This window comes from Saimiri boliviensis, chromosome 13 (assembly GCF_048565385.1).
Source record: "Saimiri boliviensis isolate mSaiBol1 chromosome 13, mSaiBol1.pri, whole genome shotgun sequence".
NCBI classification, from domain to species: Eukaryota; Metazoa; Chordata; class Mammalia; order Primates; family Cebidae; genus Saimiri; species Saimiri boliviensis.
In genome coordinates, this window is record NC_133461.1 from 16,130,887 (window position 1) to 16,154,340 (window position 23,454).

Genomic DNA, 23,454 nt, shown 5'->3' on the forward strand with positions numbered 1-23,454 from the left:
CTGCAAAGTTATAATTTTTTTCTTTTGTAATTTCGCAAACGTGTGGAGAGATCATTTGAGACTACGAAACTTCTGTTTCTCATACTTTTGCCCAATAATTTAGCATTTGTGCTTTGTAACAATCACCTGTGTTGTTTGCCAGATGATTTTTCTATTTTCAAGGTTCCCTCTACTTAAAGTTTGTTAAATGGAATTATCTTACAAAAGCCGTCCCTATTTATTTACCCAATTACCTGTTTTACTTCAGTATGGTCATATAGATATTTGTTTTATACTGCTGGATAGAATTCATTACTATCATTGTGTACTTTTTGCTCACATTGTCCCAAATGTGGCCACTGGGAGCTTCTACAAGTTGACTCATGCATCCTTTGACATGATCCCATCATTTTGTGAGCTTTTTTTTTTTTTTTTTTTTTTTTTTTTTCGAGACAGTTTCCCTCTTGTGGACCAGGCCTGAGTGCAATGGAGCTCTTGGCTGACCACAACCCCACCTTACAGGTTCAAGTGATTCTCCTGCCTCAGCTTCCTGAGTGGCTGGGATTACAGGCATGTGCCACCACGCCCAGCTACTGTTTGTATTTTTAGTAGAGACAAGGTTTCTCCATGTTGGTCAGGTTGGTCTCGAACTCCCGACCTCAGGTGATCTGCCTGCCTAAGCCTCCCAAAGTGCTGGGATTACAGGCATGAGCCACCATGCCCAGCCAGAGCATTTGCTTACTTTTGGGCTCATCTTGTGTTCAGCCTGCTCTAGCCCTACAATCAATTCTGTTTCCAAGGACACCTGATATCTTTTCTGAAGAATGGTACTTAAAAACCAAGGTCTTTTCTTTTTGTTTGTTTTGTTTTTTGTGAGACAGTCTTGCTCTGTTGCCCAGGTCAGAGTGTAATGGCCCAATCTAGGCTCCCTACAACCTCTGCCTCCTGGGTTCAAGTGATTCTCCTGTCTCAGCCTCCCAAGTAGCTGGGATTATAAGCAAGTCCCAACAGGCCCAGCTAATTTTTGTTATTTTTAGTTCAGACGGGGTTTCACCATGTTGACCGGGATGGTCTTGAACTCCTGACCTCAAGTGATCTGCCTTCCTCAGCCTCCCAAAGATATGGGATTACAGGCATGAGCCACTGCGACCAGCCAAAAACCAAGGTCTTGATCTTAGAGATACTTCCTGGTACTGGGGTGTCACTACTTCTAGGCCTTCTTTTCAGCAGAAAGAACTAAAACATACATGTTTAGCTGTCTGGTAAAGTTTGTCTCTCCATTGTATTAATAGTCTTACTTTTTCAGTGTTTTCCTGGCTTTTCTTATTTGAATCTTTTAACCATATGAACGGTAGCATCAATTTGTCCAATTTCATTATAAAAGTGTTTTGGTATTTACATGATGATTGCATTAAATTTGCAAAGTAATGTACAAAAAAACTGATATCTTAACAATATTAAGTTATCCTATCCAAGAACAAGGAATATTGTTCAATTTGTTTAAATTTGCAAATTTCAGAAGTGTTTTAATGTTTTATTCATATAGTTTTTACGCATTTCTTAAGTTTATTCCTAAGTATTTAATCTTCTCTGCTATTTTAAATGGGATTTTCACAACCAACATGTCTTCCAACGGCTATGCTTATGTATACAAAAGCTTTTGCTTTCCGCATATTGATTTTATATTCTGCTACTTTACTGAAATGTTTTATTGTTTGAATTCACTTATCAGTGACTGTCTAGGATTTTCCAAGTATACTATCATGTTAATTGCAATAGAGCTAATTTATCTCTTTATCAACTCTCATGTCTCTAACTGATCTTTTCTTGTCTAATTTCCTGGGTAATATATCTAGCATAACATTGAGTAAGAGTTAAAATAATGGGCATTCCTTTCCGGTTACTGATCTTAGTAGAAACAACACTGGGGTTTCCCCACTAAGAAACTGGCTTTAGGACTAAGTGTGTGTATATACAATGTTAAGGAAGTATATCCCTCAACACCTGAGGTACTATTTTCCTTATTTTTTTATTAACAGCTTTACTGAGATATAATTCATAATTCACATATGGCTACACGTTGTTTGTCAATACATCAGCTGAGGAACATTTAGGTTGTTTCCATTTTGGGTATGAGTTAAGTTCAGGTACATATATATTTTATTTTAGACTCACAAGGTACATGTGCAGGTCTGTTACATGAGTAAATTGTGTAATGCTGGCATTTAGGCATCATCCAAATATTTAGGTACCACCAAATAGTACCCAATAAGTAGTTTCTCAAATCTTATATCCTTTAACCCTTTCAGAGCCCTCAGTGTCTCGTTTCCAGCTTTATGTCCATGTGTACACACTGTTTAGCTCCCATGTATTAAGAAAGAAGGTGTGGTATTTGTTTTTGTTTCTGTATTAATTCACTGAGGATAAGTCTCCAGCTGCATCCATGTTGTTGCAAAGGAGGTAATTTTTGTTCTTTTTTGTGGCTGTGTAGTATTCCATGGTGTATATATACCATATTTTATTTATCCAATTCACCACCGATGGGTATATAGGTTGATTCGACGACTCTGCTATTGTGACTAGTGTTGCAATAAACATATGAGTGCAGGGAGGGTGTCTTTTTGATAAACAATTTCTTTTACTTTGGGTAGATATTCAGTAGTGGGATTGCTGGGTGGAATGGTATCTCTATTTTTAGTTCTTTGAGAAATCTTCATACTGTTTTCCACAGAGGTTGAACTAATTTACATTCCTACCAACAATGTTTAAGTGTTCTCTTTTCTCCATATCTTTGCTGATACGTGTTTTTTTTTTTTTTTTTGTTTTTTTTTTTTTTTTTTTTTACTCAATAGTCATTTTGACTGGCGTGAGATGGTATCTCATTGTGGTTGTAATTGGCATTTCTCTGATGATTAGTGATGTTGAGCATTTTTTCATGTTTGCTGACAGCCTGAATTTTTTCTTTGGAGAAGTGTCTGTTTATGTCCTTTGCTCACTTTTTAATGGAGTTGTTTCTTTCTTATTTGAGTTCCTTATAGGTTCTGGATATCAGTCCTTTGTCAGTCACATAGTTTGCAAATATTTTCTCCCATTCTGTAGATTGTGTGTTCACTCTGTTGTTTCTTTGCTGTGTAGAAATTCTTTAATTAAGGCCCATTTGTCAATATTTGTTTTTGTTACATTTGCCTTCAAGGGCTAAGTCATAAATTCTCTGCCTAGGCCAATGTCCAGAAGAGTTTTTCTGGGTTTTCTTCTATGATTTTTATACTTTGAGGTATTAATATTTAAGTTTTTAATCCACCTTGAGTTAATTTTTGTATATAGTGAAAGGCAGGGGTCCAGTTTCATTCTTCTGCATATGGCTAACTGGTTTTCCCAGACTATTTATTGAATAGAGTGTCCTTTCCTCATTGTTTATTTTTGTTGACTTTGTCGAAAGATCAGTTGGTTGTAGGTGTATGGCTTTATTCCCAGGTTCTCTATTTTGTTCCTTTGATCTATTTGTCTGTTTTTGTACTGGTTTTTTGCTGTTTTCATTACTACAGCATTTGCAGTAAATTACCTTGAGGTCAGGTAATGTGATGCCTAAGACTTTGTTCTTTTTGCTTAGGATTGTTTTGGCTATTTGGCTCTTTTGTGTTTCCATATAAATTTTATAATTTTTTTTCTAATTTCATGAAAAATGAAATTGGTAATCTGATAGGAATTACATTGAATCTGTATATTGTTTGGGCAGTATAGCCATTTAAATGATACTGACTCTTCCAATCCATGAGCATGGGATGTTTTTCCACTTGTTGTGTCATCTCTGATTTCTTTCATTAGTGTCTTATAGTTCTCCTTCTAGAGATCTTTCACCTCCTCAAATAAATGTAATCCTAGGTATTTTTTGTGTGTGCTATTGTAAATGGGATTGTATTCTTGGTTTGTTGCTCAGCTTGAATGTTATTGGTGTATAGAAATGCTACTGATTTCTGAGCTGATTCTGAATCCTGAAATTTTACTAAAGTTGTTTATCAAGTCTAAGAGTCTTTTGGAGGAATTTTTAGGGTTTTCTAGGTATAGAATCACAGAGTCAACAAACAGATAATTTGATTTCCATCTTTTTGGATGGCTTTTATTCTTTCTCTTGCCTGACTGCTCTGGCTAGGACTTTTAGTACTATGATGAATAGGAATGGTCAGAGTAGTCAAGGAATCTTGTTCCAGTGTTAAGGGGAACACTTTTGCCCATTCAGTATGATGATGGCTGTCGGTTTGTCGTAGATGGCTCTTATTAGTTTGAGGTATATCCCGTTGATGCCTAGTTTGTTGAGACTTATTATTATAATGGGATAATTTATTTTAATCAAAGACTTTTTTCTCATCTATTGAGACGATACAGTTTTTGTTTTTAATTCTGTTTATGTGGTGAATCACATATATTGATTTGTGTATAATGAATCATCCTTGCATCCCAGGAATAAAGCTCTCTTGAGCATGATGAATTATCTTTTTGATATGCTGCTGAATTCAGTTTGCTATTTAATGAGGATTTTTGTGCCTACGTTCATCAGAGATATTGGCCTGTTATTTTCCTTTTTTGTTGTGTCCTTGCTAGAGTTTGGTATCAGGATGACACTGGTTTCAAAGAATGAGTTAGGGAGGAATCCTGCCTCCTCAATTTTTGGATAAGTTAAGAAAGATTGGTACCAGCTCTTCTCTGTTATGTCTGGTAGAATTCAGATGTGAATTCATCTGCTCCTGGGCTTTTTATTTGTTGGTAGACTTTTATTAGTGACTCAATTTTGTAACTCATTCATTATTGGTCTGTTCAGGATTTCGATTTCTTCCTGGAATGGAATAGAATTTATCCATTTCCTCCAGATTTTCTAGTTTGTGTGTATAGAGATATTTGTAGTAGTCTCTCTGAGGATCTTTTGTATTTCTGTGCTATCAGCTCTAATGTCATCTCTGTCATTTTTAATTTTGCTCATTTGGATGTTCTCCTTTTTTTCTTGGTTAATCTAGCTAGTAGTCTATCAATTTTGTTGATCCTTTCAAAGAACCAACTTTTTGTTTCATTGACGCTTTTTTTGGGTCTAAATTTAATTTAGTTCTCCTCTGATCTTAAGTTATTTCTTTTCTTCTGCTAGCTCTGGGTTTAGTGTGTTGTTTTTTTCTAGTTATTTTAGGTTTAACAATCAGTTGTTAATTTGAGGGTTTTCTGTTTTTTTGATGCATGCACTTAGTGCTATAAACATTCCCTTTGCTGTATCCCAGAGGTAAGGGCATACTGTGTTGCTATTTTGATTTGCTTTAAAGAATTTTTTTATTTCTGCCTCCATTTCATGTTTATCCCAGAGTCAGTAAGAGGATCAAGTTGTTTAGTTTCCATATATTTGTGTGGTTTTGAGAGTTTCTGTTGGTATTGACTTCTAGTTTTATTCCACTGTGGTCTGAGAAGACCCTTGTAGGATTTCAATTTTTTCAATTTGTTGAGACTTGCTTTATCACTGAGCATGTAGTCAATCTTTGAGAATGTTTTGTGCACAGATGAGAAGAATGTATATTTTGTGGTTGTTGGGTGAAGTATTCTGTAGACAGCTAATAGGTCTGTTTGGTCAAATGTCAAATTTAAGCCCAGAGTTCATGTTCTGCCTTAATAATCTGTTTAGTGAGGTACTGAAATCAACTATTATTATTGTATCACTATCTCTTTTCTTAGGTCTGGTATTCATTTTATAAATCTGAATGCTCTAATGTTGGATGAGTATATATATATATATATATATATATATATATATATATATATACACATACATACACAGGGCATTTAAATCTTCTGGTTAAACTGAACCCTTTATTATATAATGCCCTGCCCCCCCCCCCTTTTTTTTTAACTGTTGTTGGTCTAAAGTCTGTTTTATCTGATAGAATAGCAACTCCTACTCTTTTTTGTTTTCTATTTGCATGATGTATCTTTCTCCTTCCCTTTACTTTGAGCTTATAGATGTCATATATGTGAGATGCGTCTCTTGAAGGCAATAGGTTGGGTTTAAGCACATGTACTGATGTATGTGACTCTCAACTCTGTCATAATTATTTCATATTTATATTTGCCACGTTTCCCTCTCTATGGGATATATATTATTTTTTCTTTAATACATTATTTTTTTCCGGTATTTAAGGAAGTTTGTATTATTGTTATTATGGTTATCTTTGTACTTGTGTCTTATTAAATGACCTTAACCCCTTGGAGTATTCATTTCTTATCTGGCTTACCAGTTTTTGTCAGTATTCTATAAGTTACACCTATTAACTAGATGGCAATCAGTAAGCTCCTTCTACTTTACTCTTTTTCCTTTTTCTCTCTTCCCATTTCTAAGCTGCATTATTTTTTATTTTTGTTTTGCTTTTAGAGACAGGGTCTCTCTCTGTCACCCAGGCTAGAGTGCAGTACTCCAGTTAGAGCTCACTGCACCCTCAAGTTCCTGGGCTCAAGAATTCCTGAGAGGCTCCTGCCTCAGCCTCTCAAGAAGCTGAAACTTTAAGTGTATGCTACCATGCCTGGCTAATATTAAAAATTCTTTGTAGAGACAGGGTCTTACTTATTACCCAGGCCTGTCTCAAAACTTCCTCTTGCTTTGGCCTCCAAAGTTCTGGGACTACAGGCATGAGCCACCACTCCCAGGCAAGCTGCATTACCAAGAGTTTGTCACCACTTACAGTTTTTGTATATTAATCTTCCCCTCTTTCCCACCTTTCAGTCTCAAATCTACATTTATATATATACCAAAATGCTCACTATCATTCCCTTTGCTAAAATATACTAGTTATTTCTTGGTTGGATAAAGTTTATCCTCTGGTACATCACTGTCCATACAGCTTTCTGTGTGGACAAAATTCTATATATCTTCACTTCTAGCATGGAACCCACTAGTTACATGTGGCTACTGAGCACCTAAAATATGACTAATACAATGAAATAACTAAGTCTTAAACATTTATAAATTATAACTCATTAAAATTACTATTAAAACCCACTGGATCGCACACTTTTTTAACAGGATGAATTTTATGGTGTGTGTTTATCTAAAAAGCTACACGTGACTACAGGATTCAAATAAGACTTACAGCTTTAGTAGATTCCTGGAGAAGGGATCATGTTTTTAGAGACAGGGTCTCTCTTTCTCTCACTCAGGCAAGAGTGCAGAGGCCCAATCCAGATTACAGTATAAGTCCTTGAATTCTTTAAAAAACAGCTTTATAGAGACATAATTCATATAATATAAAAAAACACCCTTTAAAACTTGTGTGACTTAGTGATTTTTAGTTTTTTCACAAACTTGTATAACCATCACCACCATAAAATTCCACAACAGTTTCATGATTCCAAAAAGAAACTCTATACCCATTTGTAGTCACTCATCATTTCTCCCTTTCCCACATCCCCTGGATCTTCTTAACAGCTTTCTGTAACTTAGATCTTGAAGGATACTTGACTTGATATAAAAATCTTGACTCAATCTTTCATCAAGTTTTTTAATTAAAACATTGCTCCATTATTACCTTGCATTGTATAATGTTTTTGAGAGGTCTAATAACAGTCTAAAGATTTGCCTTTTAAACTTATTTGATCTTTTTACTGGTAGTCATAATAATAATAATAATATTATTATTTTTGAGATGGAGTTTCGCTCTTGTTACCCAGGCTGGAGTGCAATGACGCCATATCGGCTCACCACAACCTCCGCCTCCTGGGTTCAAGCAATTCTCCTGCCTCAGCCTCCCGAGTAGCTGGGACTACAGGCGTATGCCACCATGCCCAGCTAATTTTTGTATTTTTAGTAGAGACGGGGTTTCACCATGTTGACCAGGATGGTCTCTATCTCTTGACCTTATGATCCACCCACCTCAGCCTCCCAAAGTGCTGGGATTACAGGCTTGAGCCACCACGCCCAGCCAGTCATAATTATTTGTATCTTCAAAATCTTAAGAGTTTTAGTACAATAAGTTCTAAAATTGAACATTCTGGGTTTATTCCAGGTACTCAACCAATACTCTTTTTCAAATGTACTTTAAGATCTTTTGTTTGCTGCTGAAAAAACTCCTTGGATATAGTTTTAAATAATAGTTGTCACTTTTTTTATGTCTTTGTTCTAAAAGGACACATATACGAATGTTATTCCTTTTGGATCTGTCTTCCATTTCCTCTACTTTATCTCTAACCTTTTAAAATATTCTTTATCTTATTTTCAATTGTTTTCATTTTCCTGTTTCTTTAATGTTTCTTATTAATTTTTTGAGTGTATTCTCCCTTAGGCACTGTATAATTACTCCTCATTTCTGAAACAATAGTCATTTTCCTCCATTTTCTGATTTCAATCAATTCTTTCCATTCCTTCCTGTTTCTCCATTTTGTTTTTAGTTCCTTAATTTTTGCTTTTTTATATCATAAAATGCTCACTTGACTATATTTAATTCTGCTTAGGAACATCATCTTATAGTTTCCTTAGGCTTCGTAACAGATATTTTTGGGGGAGAACTGTTTGACAGTGGACATATGTTATTTTTTGTTTTCTCATTTTGGGGGCCAATAATCCAATATTGATCTGTTCATCTTTTTCCAAATCATTTTTATGGTATCACATTGCTTACAAGTTTCTTAGATTGGTGCTATTATCTTCTATCAGCATAGCAAAGTCAAGATACATTATGAGATCTCTGTTTGGACTGAGGAGGGAAGGGCTGTGTGTCCTTTGATGTTCTGGTTCATCTGTCTTGTAGAACCTTCAGTTTTCCCAATTTGCTTCATTTCCTCTTTACCAATCCAATTGCCAATTTTCCTTCAGTAACTATATTTCTTGCTACCCCTTCAAGTTGCATGTACTTTTACTTAAGCTTAGGTGGCAGTGGTAGACCCACCTAAACCCACACTACCAGCTCCCCTTTTCTCTCTTCCCACAGTTTTCCCTCATTCTGCCATTGCTTGATACCAAGCCTCAGGGTGTGGCAGGGATAAAGTGAAAGTGTAAGAGACTGGTTGCTGGAAATTGGTGCTTATTTCTCTTTTTATTTATAATTTACCCTCTCACTGAATTAAGATGGGGCCTATCACACTTTGGAGCTACTAAAGGAACACTATTTCTCACAGAAGATGCTCTAGCCCAGTAGGGTGCAATCTGGCTGCACTTCCTAATTCTCTAGGGAGCTTTCCTTAGTGCAGAATTCTCAACTTCAACTTGAAGATATTCTTGTTAAGTAGGCCAGGGTGGGGCCTCAAAATCTATATAGCAGAATTCTGATGGTTGGCAGAGTTGAGAATCATCGTGGTACAAAAACCCCTTTCCCAATGCATTTTCAGGGTTTCTGGGGATATGCACACCCCTCACTGGCAAGGCGGACTTGTCCATCTCATCCATCTTGGGAGCATCAGAGAAACAGGGGCAAAGATTACCAAAGCAGCTTCTCAGAGTACAGGCAGAACTCTTCTGATAATCCATGAATGGCCTCTTTTCAATCTCAGAGCAATGTTCACAGCTGAAGACAGGAATGCCTGGAAGCTTCTGGCTAACCTTTTCTGGTTTGTTCTGGTTAACAACAAATGGAGTTTGCCACCAGAACTCCAACCCTGCTAAGATCACATAATTGGCCACTTTCCAATGCCCCAGCCCCACTCCCTTCTCTAGGACTGAGGTAGATCTTTTTAGGGGAAAGAGGGGAGAGAAAAGAATGAAAATTCTCCTCCCCTTCATAGTATTCTAAACCTCATTGACTCATTCTTTAGTTTTAAAAAACTTGTCAGTTGATTTTGATCTAATAACCCTGGTTAAAAACTATACCTTAAAATATTTGAGAAACATGACCCTTTAAAAAGCAGAAAAGGAAAAGGAAAAAAAAAAAAAAACAAAACATAAAAAAGCAGAGAAGGAATGTATATGCTATCCAGAAATATCACTAGACGCATTCAGTTCTTCTATTAAAATTCTTCTTTTATAAAAATCTATTTGTTTCAGCAGTGGTACCTGGGTCATCTTTTTTTTTTTTTTTTTTTTTTTTTTTTGAGACGGAGTTTCGCTCTTGTTACCCAGGCTGGAGTGCAGTGGCGCGATCTCGGCTCACCGCAACCTCCGCCTCCTGGGTTCAGGCAATTCTCCTGCCTCAGCCTCCTGAGTAGCTGGGATTACAGGCACGCGCCACCATGCCCAACTAATTTTTAGTATTTTTAGTAGAGACGGGGTTTCACCTTGTTGACCAGGATGGTCTCGATCTCTTGACCTCGTGATCCACCTGCCTCGGCCTCCCAAAGTGCTGGGATTACAGGCTTGAGCCACCGCGCCCAGCCCTACCTGGGTCATCTTAAGCTTTCAGTGTGTTCAGGAGACCCCTCTGCACTGGAGTCATTGGTAGAGCCTTGTTAAACACATGGTTCCCAGGCTATCCCTCTAATATCGAAGTTAGAAGACCTGAGATAAGAGCCAGGAATCTGTATGTTTGATAAGTACTCTAGTAAATTCTGAAGACACTTTGAGAAACACTATCTTGGTCCACCGTAACTCTCAAAACATCAGAACTTTACAATACAGTAGAAAGTTGAAAGATAGCCCTTGTCACTGAAAACCACAGTGTGGGCAACTCAGCTTTTTAAAATGCCAGAAATATCTGTCTTTGCCAAAACGCACCAGTTGTCATGGTCAATCGATCACACTCTAAATCATCTGTTCTCTTTTAGTCCCTTTGATATTTAGACATATTCTGTCTGAGTCACTAAAACTTACGGTCTGTAATGTGACTAATACTCTGGGAATATTTAATAAACACACGAGCAATACCATGAAGCTCATTTGAACATACACTTCCCCAATTTCTTCCCCTGAAAATACCTTGTACTAGTCCAACCAGGAATAAAAACAGACCCAGCTGCTCTCCCACAACAGGAACCAATAACTCTCCTTTAAAGGGTTCATTTGGGCTTTGTTAATTAGGCTGAATTTATCAGGAGAAGGTGTCTGGCCATCCAATGTGCGTGCAGATGCTAGGTGGACAGGGAGTCAGCCATTGCCAAGATTTCAGGAAGAAACAGAAGGATGGCAGTCCCTCTGGCAATGTCTTATCCACGCCAGTGACCCATGGAGAATGTCTACCCTTCCCATACCCATCTGTTGATGACAACTAATTATCTGAAACTCTTCTGGAGTATCCATGAGGAAAATTCTCAACTGTAATTAAAAAGACAGGTAAAATGAGAAATCTAGGCCCTTGTTCCAGATTAGAATACCTTCCTCAAGTATTCAGAGGAAGATGAAGATGACTAAAAGTTGTCTAATTCAACGTAGACTTCCCTGTTTCTTATTTGGTTACCAAATAGCTTCCTGCTACCAGGTATAGCAGATTAATATGTACTATTCTAAAGCTGTAATATCTTCTTTTTTTATTTTTTGAGACAGGGTCATACTCTGTAACCCAGACTAGAATGCAGTGGCATGATCACAGATCCTCCCACCTCAGCCTTCCAAGTAGCTGGGACCAGACGTGAGCACCACCACACCTGACTTGTTTTTTCTCAGTTATATAATGAAACACAGAACTGTAACCATAATTTATTATCACACAAATATAAAGAAGGAATTTACATATTTTTAAGATTTGTATTACACAGCATACTGAATGGAAGGACAACTGAAGCCAACTTTCACCAAAGCCTGTAGCTATCTGCCAAACACACACCTTCATATCATAACAAAAACAAAGTGTTGTTCTTCATACCATGAGCCTAACTTATACTAGATCAACCTTATCATTTTCCATTTATTCTACCTTCTTAAACCTACCTTTCACTGTGGTTGATTGTGCAGTTACTTTAAACTCATTAGACTGTAAGCTTCTTGAGGATAATTCCTATGTTTAGTCATTTTTCAATGTCCTACAGCATCCAGTACAGTGATTTAAACTCAGTGAGATGTTTGCTACACTGAACCGTGTGAACAAAAGCAAATCGCAACTGAAACCACCCACAAGAATCTTTCCTAAAAACTGTCTTTATTATTTTAAATCTCATGTTTTCTGGGTTGGCCTACATCAACAACAAAGAACCTTTCCTAAAAACTGTCTTTAATATTTTAAACCTCATGTTTTCTGGGTTGGCCTACTTCAACAACTGTCAGTACTAGTTTATTCACTCCCCCTCAAACTCATCAAACCAAATACAAAACATTTGTAAATTTTCCTGAGCTTAAATTATGTCTCAAAATGTAATAAAATTTTTAAAAATAGGTAGGTAAAAATCTCCATGTTATTTTTCTTATCTTCTAAAAAGTGAAATAATACAAAAATATGGTTTGAAAAAACAGCAAATCAAATTTATCCCACCCACTTCATATAATCCTATCTGCCCTAGATAATCAACAATCTTAACTTTTCCTTCTTATTCTATTAAATCACTTGCGATCCTATGTTGGAGGTGTAGCAATTATACAATAAAATCAAAGGTGTGGGTATATGCCTTCTTGAAAAAGTTTCTTATTTCTGCCATTTTTTGGTCATTTGTTTTACTCTCATAAAATAAACCCAGATATTTGCTCCTTCTCATTCACCCAACCTTTTACTCCAGGACTCTTCTGTGCCAGAAATCCATTTATCCTGCCCTGTCCTCCCCTCACAGCCTGAAAAGGCTGGCGAATTCTCCCCAACAGCCCCGGCTTTCAAAAACACAGCTGGCTGAAGACAGGTCAGTCTATTTCAGTGGGAATTTCTGGCTAAACGCCTTTAGCTAACACTGCTGGCCTAGCTTATGACAGCACTGTCCTTCCAGTGGCTCACTTCACATCTTTGTCCAGTTCACATTCACGTTCTATTTCACATAATCCTTCCTTTTCCAACATACAGGTTCCACTTGGGAACTGCACAAAAAGCAAAATGAGAAAACCGAGGTTTACAGTGACCTGCACAGAACTACAACGTCAACAAGGCAGGCAGTGGTTCTCAATCCTGGGAGTCATCAGAATCCCCTAAAATTATCACTGTTCTTACTTAAATCCTTGTCCAAAAATATCTAAACATGAAAATACAGTCTCCAGAAAATGAAACACAGAAATGTCTTTGTAAAACCAAATTCTCAGAAATGAATGAAGAACGATTATTATCTATTGGAAATTCTGGCACTGTTCACCTTTAATAGTTGTGATCCTACCAAAATTGGCCAGATTCAGAAAGGGTTTTTATTTCACTCAAAGACTCCTAAAAGCTAAATCCATCCATTTATTTGGTTCTACAGATTCAGTGTAGAACTCTAAGGGAACAAGTGGATTCTCCTTATGACATAATTCATAATTTTCCATAGAAGAAATTAAATTTTATAGTATTCACAACAAAAAAGCATCTGTCTAAAGTGATCTGTCTGCCGCATACTGTGCTTTGATATTAATGTAAAAACAAGAATTCTGGCCTGGTGTGGTGGCTCATGCCTGTAACCCCAGCACTTTGGGAGGCCAAGACAGGTGGATCATTTGAAGTCAGGAATTCAAGACCAGCCTGGCCAACATGGGGAAACCCCATCTCTATTAAAATTACAAAAATTAGCCATGTGTGGTGGCACGCACCTGTAATCCCAGCTATTTGGGAGGCTGAGGGAAGAGAATCACTTGAACCCAGGAGGCGGAGGTTGCAATGAGCTGAGATCATGCCACTGCACTCCAGCTTGGGCCACAGACCTAAACTCCGTCTCAAAGAAACCAAAATACCCAAAAACCAAAAAACAAAAATTATTTCAATGATCTTGAAACAGTTTACTTTTTACCAGGAGGATGACACAGTACTGGTCAATTACAATATGACAATCCCGTTTTCTCACAGTTCTATTATTTCTTTATAATTATTCCAGTTGGAATTCGTCGTAACTTACATGAGTACACTGAAGATAATTTTCTTTTTAAGTGAGGAAAACAGAACAAAAGGAAAAGAGTGTTAGAAATGTTCTATATCTCGTTCTAGGTAAAGTGTTTCCTGCAACCGTTTCTACAAATATGTAAAAATTCATTGAGCAGTATGCTTAAAAGTTGGACACTTTACTGAACGTAAATCATATTTTCATAGTAAGACTTTAAAAAATCTTATTAAAGATTTATGGAAAAGATGAGGAAGAAAAAATTAGAAAGCCAGGAATAAAGGCAGTATTTGAAATTCCTTAAATTCTCTATCATTTATTACACAACTATTTTTTGAGCACTTTCCTTTATTCCAGACACAGTGTAAGATGTTGATTATAAAACTACAATTAAGAAAGAGTCATTGGCTGCATGGAGTTAGTAATCTAATAATGCAGAGAGACAAGTGAACAAGAAATTACAATACAGCCTGTGATGGGTATTATGATAGGAGTAAGCACAGGGATTTAGGAACACGCAGTGGGAAATCTAATTTGGCTCAGGAGAGCCAGAGATCACAGACAACCATTTCACCCACATAATATCACACATGCTCAAACATAGCTAACGTTTGTTTTGTAAGGTAAAAAGATCCATCATCATTTCCTTCTCTTCTCTGCACTTCTAGAAGCAAAATTAAATTTAACTTTTTTGTCTTCATCATGAGATACACTAAAAGTTAGATCCTTCGTATTGTCTGTAAAGTAATGATCACTCACTAAAAATAAACATGGGAGCAGAAGTCGAAATAATTCAGGCTATCAGCCTATAAAACATTTTAGAGGGCCGGGAGCAGTGGCTTAGGCCTGTAATCCCAGCACTTTGGGAGGCCGAGGCGGGTGGATCACAAGGTCAAGAGATCGAGACCATCCTGGTCAACAAGGTGAAACCTCGTCTCTACTAAAAATACAAAAACGTTAGCTGGGCATGGTAGTGTGTGCCTGTAATCCCAGCTACTCAGGAGGCTGAGGCAGGAGAATTGACTGAACCCAGGAGGCGGAGGTTACGGTGAGCCGAGATTGCACCACTGCACTCCAGCCTGGGTAACAAGAGTGAAACTCCGTCTCAAAAAAAAAAAAAAAGAAAAAAGAAAAAAAAAAAAACATTTTAGAATGATGTACATGGGCTTTGAAGCAAACAAGATGCTCCAAAGTAAGTTAACAGCCAGTGTTACTTAAAGCTTTCTTGAAAGAAAATTCTGAATATGGCAGCTCATCACAACAAAGTAACAGAGCTTCACTTAATGTTGAATTAACCTCTTCCTCTCATTCAAAACAACTTCTTCAAATGCTTAGTGTATGTATACAAGTAATTTAGAAAAATTCTGTTTGTTCAAAACAAAATAACTTAATTGAAAATGGAGGAAATTATAGCAAAGATAAGAAGGATGGATTAAAAAACAGTAACAACTGCTGGGCGTGGTGGTTCACACCTGTAATCCCAGCATTTTGGGAGGCTGAGGCGAGTGGATCACTTGAGGCTAGGAGTTCAAAACCAGCCTGGCCAACATGGCAAAACCCCATCTCTACTAAAAATACAAAACATTAGCTGGGCGTGGTGACACCTGTCTATAGTCCCAGCTACTTGGGAGGCTGAGGCAGGAGAATTGCTAGAACCTGGGAAGCAGACATTGCAGTGAGCCAAGATTGTACCAATGCACTCCAGCCTGGGTGACAGAGTGAGACTCTGCCTCAAAAAACCAAAAACAAACAACAACAAAAACCAGTGACAACAACTAAGCTAACTCTAGGACAATACATCCCTATCACCCAAAGTCGCAAACATGTGAAAGCAGGAGGAGAGAATCATTAGACAATGAAGCTAAGCCTGGCACGAGATGTGACCAGGTAGTAACACAGGAGTACATTTCTCATCCTTGTTTGACACCTACATCCCCATGACACGTGTGTATGGATAATGTAATCTAGTTTACTCCAGAGAGCAGCAAAGTTAATAAAGAATCTACAGGATGCTCCTGACTCCATCACCTACAAAATGGTCAGTAAAGTGGCCGGCAAAACTATTTCCTTCATAAATCTGGGACAGACACATAATCAGAAAGTTTATACAGTCTCAGATCACAGAGGACCAAGATGTAAACGAGGGAGTATTTACAGGCTCAGATGAATAAACAAGACAAATGGCTTTACCTGTCAGCCTTCATCAGAAGGTTAGGCGGGAGCTCCTGGAGCTGGTTGTGTTGCACATCCAAGACCTCCACCGAGGTTCTTTCTAGCCTTTCGGGCAGCCTTGCCAACTGATTGTGTCCTGCCAGTAGTTTCCGGAGACTGCTATTACAAAATAAGCTGTACAAAAAGGGACAAAAGACCGAAAAATGAGTAAGAGTAGGAGGGTTATTCAATCAAACTGTTACACATGTTAACTGAGAAAATGTTATGTTTTTCCTCAGTTGCATTTCACAATCCTCATTGTTTCTTCCTTGCCTCACTTCCCTGGCTGTATGTCTCTGTTTTTTTCTAGCTTAATCTTAGACCGAGGCAGAGACTCCCTCCCAAAGAGAGCAGCATGTACTTAATCCACTATTTTCTTGAGAGACTTAAAGAGCCATTTGGAAGCTTGGCTGTGTTTCTTGTAAAGGTCATCAGAACTGTCAGAAATGATGAATACTTGTTACTCTAATGTAAATCTACATTACGACCACTTCAGGTTCTCTAACAGTTACAGAGAGTAAAACAGGCCCTGGGTTTAAACAGACATCTGGGGGTTGGGGAAAAGTAAGGTTACAATTTGCATCCTGATCACTTTAGATTAAGAACTAATTTATCAATTTGCTGTCAAAGAATGAGGTTTCCTCCTCCATCTCCTGTTTTCCACCATTCTGATCTCACTCTCAAATGCCCACGATATTTTAAAATTAATTTTTAATTAACAAAAATCACTTTGGAGGCTGGGCGCGGTGGCTCAAGCCTGTAATCCCAGCACTTTGGGAGGCTGAGGCGGGTGGATCACGAGGTCGAGAGATCGAGACCAGCCTGGTCAACATGGTGAAACCCCGTCTCTACTAAAAATACAAAAAATTAGCTGGGCATGGTGGCATGTGCCTGTAATCCCAGCTACTCAGGAGGCTGAGGCAGGAGAATTGCCTGAACCCAGGAGGCGGAGGTTGCGGTGAGCCGAGATCATGCCACTGCACTCCAGCCTGGGTAACAAGAGCGAAAACTCCGTCTCAAAGAGAAAAAAAAAAAAAAATCTTGCAAAAAGAAAATCACTTTGGGAGGCCGAGGTGGGCGGATCACAAGGTCAGGAGTTCGAGACCAGCCTGGACAATATGGTGAAACTCTGTCTATACTAAAAACATAAAAAAAAATCAGGGGCATGCTTGTAATCACAGCTACTCGGGAGGCTGAGACAGGAGAATTGCTTGAACATGGGAGGCGGAGGTTGCAGTGAGCCAAGACGGTGCCATCGCACTCCAGCCTGGGCAACACAGCAGGACTTCATCTCAAAAAAAAAAATACATATATATATATATCTGGGATACACTGTGGGATGGCTAAATCAAGCTAATTAACATATGCAATCAAGCTAATTAACATATTTATCATTTTTTTGTGGTGAGAACATTTAAATCTACTCCCTTAGCTATTTTCAAGAATACAAGACATTGTTGTAACTATTACAATGCTACGCAATAGGTCTCTTGAACTTATTCTTCCCATCTATTCCAAATTATTCCGTCAGCCTCCTGAGTAGCTAGGACTACAGACACATACCACCATGTCTGACTAATTTTATTTTTTGTAGAGAGAGGGTCTTACAATGTTGCCCAGGCTGGTCTTCAACTCCTGGGCTCAAATGATCTTCCTGCCTTGGCCTCCCAGTGTGCTGAGACTACCAGCAAGAGCTATGGTGGCCAGCTTTGCCTATTACATCAATAGGGCTCATACAGAGTTTGCAACTGAACAACACTATAAACAGAAAAACAATGCATACTCTTTTTGTCCCGTGTTTTAAAAACACACACACACAAGAATACTGTTTAAATTCTTTAACAATAGAACATTTGGGATTTGCATTGAATAAGCATGTGTTTAGATTCTCAAAAAGCCTGTTCTGACACAGAACAAATTAAAGGTCAATGAATTTGGGGGGGAAACTGGATAAAATGTCAGTTATCTTACATTTGTTTGTTTACACATATGTAAAAAATAAATATATAATGTATAAAACATATAAATACATATAATATATAAATATATATAGTATATAAAATATATATAAAATATATTTTTGTAGCCTTCAGCAGAAGAGGCCTTGGATGCTAATGTGCTATATGTGGGATTGAGGGGTAGAAGGGGAAAGAGAACAGAGAAAATAGAAGAAAAGGCCAGGTGCGGTGGCTCACGCCCATAATCCCAGCACTTTGGGAGGCAGGCAGATCACCTGAGGTCAGCAGTTCAAGAACAGCCTGGCCAACACAGTGAAACCCCATCTCTACTAAAAACACAAACATTGGTCATGCATGGTGGCATGTGCCTGTGGTCCCAGCTACTTGGAAAGCTGAGACATGAGAATTGCTTGAACCTGGGGGGCAGAGGTTGCAGTGAGCCAAGATCACACCATTGCACTGCTGCCTGGGCGACAGAGCGAAATTCCATCTGAGAAAAAAAATTTTTTTTTTTACGAATTATTTATTCCCTACTGTTTTCATGCATGGACACACACACACACACACACACACACACACACACCCTCTTGTTAATGGTGATGGCTGCAATGGGTCACCTAAATGCTCAATCAACATGATATTCTAAGGCAGAGCACACTTTCAATGGATCATATGGAAAGGTATAATGTATTGCTGAGGAAAACAATGAAATTAACAGAGCTTTTAAGGGATGGAAATGTAACTCTGGTTTCTTTAATAAGAGCTACATTCTAACAGTGTTATCAAATATAAGCCACATGTAAATTTAAATTATCTAGTAGCCACATTAAAAGTAAGTAAAAAGGAACAGGTAAATGAATTCTTAGAGTATTATTTCATTTAACCCAAAATATACCCCAAGTATTAATTTAATATGTAATTAATGTACAGTATTATTAATATTTTACATTCAGTGTATATTTTACACTTATAGCATGTCTCAGTTAGGACTAGTTATATTTCAGGCACTCAACAGTCACTTGGCTAAATGACTGGCTAGGAGCTACCACGCTGGACAGCTTAACACTTAACATGTTTACTATGCTTACCAAGCAAGTGTACCTTCTTGGTAAGAAAACAGGAATGCCGATCACATATGTTTAAAGATTGCATATCTAAAGTAGAAGTTTACTCCAAAATGGTGACATACTTCTACAATATTTTCACTGATATTTTTGACTATACATAGCTAAAAATAACTGACTTCCTCTGTTGAGTGATTGGCTGAGAATGGTGGAAATAACAAGATCTGAGATGAAGCAGCCACCCACCTCAAGTAACTACATGAATTAATGAATACACAAAATTCAGTTCCTCAGTCATATCATTAGCTACATTTCAAGTGCTCAATAGCTACACGTGGCCAGTAACACAGATACAGAGCACTTCAATTATCACAGAAAGTTCTACAGGACAGCACTGGATAGACTCTTTTGGTTACTAACTGCATGGCTAGTCATTAAAATCCATTAATATTTTAGACGATGAATAAATAACTTGAAAATATTTGTCTATATTTACAGACAATAAAAGTCATCACATGGCTGTTTTGCAAATCTTGCCATTAAAGTGAAAATTATGAAATTAAAAATAAGAACATATTTGAGAGAGCGAAGGAAAGAGAAGTTCTTGAACCTTTTACTCACAAATTTCACAAGAAAAAGAGAATCTAGTTTGCTCTTTCTAGGTTTCATGATCTAACCATCTTTTTTCCCCCTCAAAGTTAAAGTCTAGGGAGAACAAAAGGTATTTATGGTTAAAGTACACATATTAAGTCAATGAACAGAGATGGAAGATTCTGAAAGACTAATGATCCCAGAAGTGAACCAATCATATTGCTTGGTTCAAAGATTGTTTTTGGCTTTTTTTAAATTTTCCACCAAGCACCACTGCCTGCATGGTTTTGAGAAGTCTGGCTGAGAGTCAAAAGCCTCACTCTACTCCTCACTGCACTGCATGAAGAAACTCTGAAACTGAAGACACCACACAGGGTGAAAGACACCATATTAGTTTTTAAAGCAAACTTTTTTCGGCTTATGATACCAAGTGAAACACTGAATCAGCAATTTTCAAAACTGCTCATCTATTGTGAGATCCTCTCACTTGATCTGTAATACTCACCGGGCAGGAAGTTCACATATTTGATTATGGCCAATATCCAAAACTTCTAGCTTTCGGCTTTCACATACCCACTCAGGCACATTTTCTAAGCGGTTCCTAAGTGCAAGAACATAAAATTAATTGTTTGGTTGATTTTGGCCTCAAATGTCATTCTAAACTCAAATTAATTACAAAGAATAAATAAAACCTTAAATGAAACACCAAAGTACAGTGGGCATAAATCAAAAGGATATGTGCGTTTATTTGCTTTTCTCCAGAAGCAAGATGAATTGTGACAGAGAGAAGAAATAAAGAAAACGGAAAGAAGAGGCAGAGCACAGTGGCTCACGCCTATGGGAGGATCGCTTGTGCCTAAGAGTTTGAGGTCAGCCTAGGCAACATAGCAAGACCCCATTTCTACAAAAAATAAAAACAAAAAATTCGCCACTCATGGTGGCATGCACCTATAGACCTAGCCACTCAAAATGCTATAGTGGGAGGACTGCTGGAGTAGAGGAGTTAGAGGTTTATAGTGAGCTATGGTCTCATCAGTGCACTCCAACCTGGGGGAGAGAGCGAGACCCTATCTCTAAAAAAAGTTAAATTAAATTTTTTAAAAAGGAAGGACGGACATAATTATATCATCCGTATCATTTCTGAAGTCTAAAAAAAAAAATCTAGCTATAAATTTACTGAAGGGTCTACAGACCTACGCAAGTTTAGGGAGAATATGTGTTTTACTGGAAATAAAAACACACAAACTAAGTCAAATGGCATAGCACAGTTTTATTTTCAAATTTATATTTTTACCCTTAATATTCAAATATTTTCCAACTCCAGCTGTCATGAAAACACAGTCATAGATAAATGGCTGGGGGAGAGAAACAGTTTTAAAATGGTGGCAGTGAAAAGTTCACTGACAGTTAAGAGTCAGAATTAATTATATAAAAACATTTACTTGGGCACTAGATGGCAATTACAGTTACTATAAAAAAGAGAACTAGGCCAGGCGCGGTGGCTCACATCTGTAATCCCAGTACTTTGGGAGGCCGAGGCCAGCAGATCACCAGAGGTCAGGACCAGCCTGACCAACATGGTGAAACCCTATCTCTACTAAAAAATACAAAAATTAGCTGGGCATGGTGGTGCATGCCTGTAATCCTAGCTACTTGGGAGGCTGAGGCAGGAGAATTGCTTGAACCTGGGAGCTGGAAGTTGTAGTGAGCCAAGATCGTGCCACTGCAGTCCAGCCCGGGAAACAAAGAGTGAAACACCGTCTTAAATACACGCACACACACACACACACACACACACACACACAGAGAGAGAGAGAGAGAGAGAGAGAGAGAGAGAGAGAGAGACAGACAGAGAGAGAGAGAGACAGAGGGAGAGAGAGCGAGAGAGAGAGAGAGAGAGACAGAGAGAGCGCTAAACTAATGGTGTCTTTATTAAATGAATTGATCATTACTCAGACAAACTACTCTATTTGAGTGTGTCCCTAGTCACACTGGTTAGCCTTTTTCTTTTTAAAATATGTAAAGTGACCAGGCACAAAGAATTTCAAATAGTATGTACATTACGACTATAATTCTTTATACACAGATAAATAATTCTGTGAAAACAAAACCATCAGGGTAAGAATTGTAAGATTTTAGAGCAAAAGGAAAAATAATTGTGATGTTAGGCTGGTGGAATTATGCATTATTCATATTCTTTAATTTTGTAATTATATCAACTTCTCAATTAAAATACAGAAATGAAAGGAATTATTTTCTGCTTAGTGTCTGTATAGGCATACACAGTTCTGGATTTGAGGCCCTAGACACTGACATGCTCATTTTTCTTTTTTCATTGTTAGTCTTTTTTAAAATAAAAAATAAAATTAGCATTGCTTCAGGGAAAGACACAAAAACATGATTCATATAATTAAAAGAGTTATTAGATCTTTAAGCCATATGACACTCAACTACTAATCTTTCAAGTCCAAACTTGGTGTTCAAATTGGTGTGCACACTGACACTTTAATGCTCTGGTTTGAACTACAGATGTATTTTAATCAACAAACATATATAATTTTAGAGAATAAAGTAAAAATCATGAATTTTTTATCATTTACCTTCAAAATACAAAAAAGTACTTGTGCATAAGCTCAGACGGAATTACTAAATAACTTTCCAGTAGACTCTAGAGGGCTCTTAGACTTGACTTCTTACCTTGAAACATCCATGTAGGACAGATAATTTGGAACTGGGTAAACATCAACTTGAACAAGTTCTAGGAGGGGAAAAAAAAAAAAATCCACAAAGACATTACTATCCAAATGACAGAGAGACTCTTTTTGTATGTGGAGCATCATTACTATGCTTTATTCTCTATTGTTTGTTTAGTTTAGGAAGTACAATACACTATTTGTTCAACTTTGAAACTACAGGAAAGTAAAAAAGAACTTCTAATTTAATCACAAGATCTTATTCAGAGATTGAAATGAATCACGAGTTCTAATTTCCTACCTCTTTTTATCCATTCACTGTTGCGCTCCTATTGTTACCCAGGCTGTACTGTATTGTATCTTAAGGATTAACCACATGAGTACCATCTTTTTTAAATCCAAGGGTCCTTCCATAAAATCAAATGATGTTTCTTGTCTTTTGCCCTCATCACTCTACTGAAACAGTACTCCAGTGAGTCATAAATGACTTCTTTTACTTAAATCTCAAACTCTTCTTCAAAACTTTATGAAATATGACACCACTGTTCCTTGGAACTTTGTTTTTTGGACAGAATAATTTGTAAATGTCCTTCTGCTTCTCTAAACAATTAACAAGTAATTCACAGGTGCAGGTCCTGTCTGGTTGTCCAGTCTGGCTCCAGCTAAGTGTTGGGGGGCTTGTAAGTTGACTTTTGGTACTAGCACTCTCTTCTCTTCCAGTTACCTTACCTCTCTGGTTTTAGGTTTCACCTCTGAGCAGATAAGTCTCAAATCAACATCTGTAATCCTGACTGGGAGTTCCCATTAGCTCCTATGAAGCCCATCACAATAACCTGGATTAGTGGAGTAGTGGATTACCTCAATCTTCTCCTATAAATGCACTCTACATACTATTTTCAAATTAACAGCCTTGAAGCATCCCTTCCATCATGTCTCCCCCACTTAAGACTCTCTACTGGTTCTCTACTGCTTACTATACTAAGGCCAATGCTTCACGATCTGACTATAAGAACTCATCCCATAATTATTTTTATGGGTTCAGAATTCCCTATCTTCTCCCAACTCCTGAACAAGCCACATTCAGATTCCTTCTTC

General features: G+C 37.6%; 1 protein-coding gene across 1 annotated transcript in view; it reads right to left on the reverse strand.

The window, feature by feature from the left end:
- Window positions 1-23,454, reverse strand: part of PHLPP1 (PH domain and leucine rich repeat protein phosphatase 1) — a 255,340-nt gene that overhangs the window by 45,436 nt on the left and 186,450 nt on the right. The window contains exons 8-10 of the mRNA XM_010336870.3: window positions 22,364-22,424; window positions 20,172-20,267; window positions 16,033-16,188 (exon numbers count right to left, since the gene is read on the reverse strand). Coding sequence (XP_010335172.3) covers window positions 16,033-16,188; window positions 20,172-20,267; window positions 22,364-22,424 — 313 coding nt within the window. The remainder of the gene's footprint in view (window positions 1-16,032; window positions 16,189-20,171; window positions 20,268-22,363; window positions 22,425-23,454) is intronic.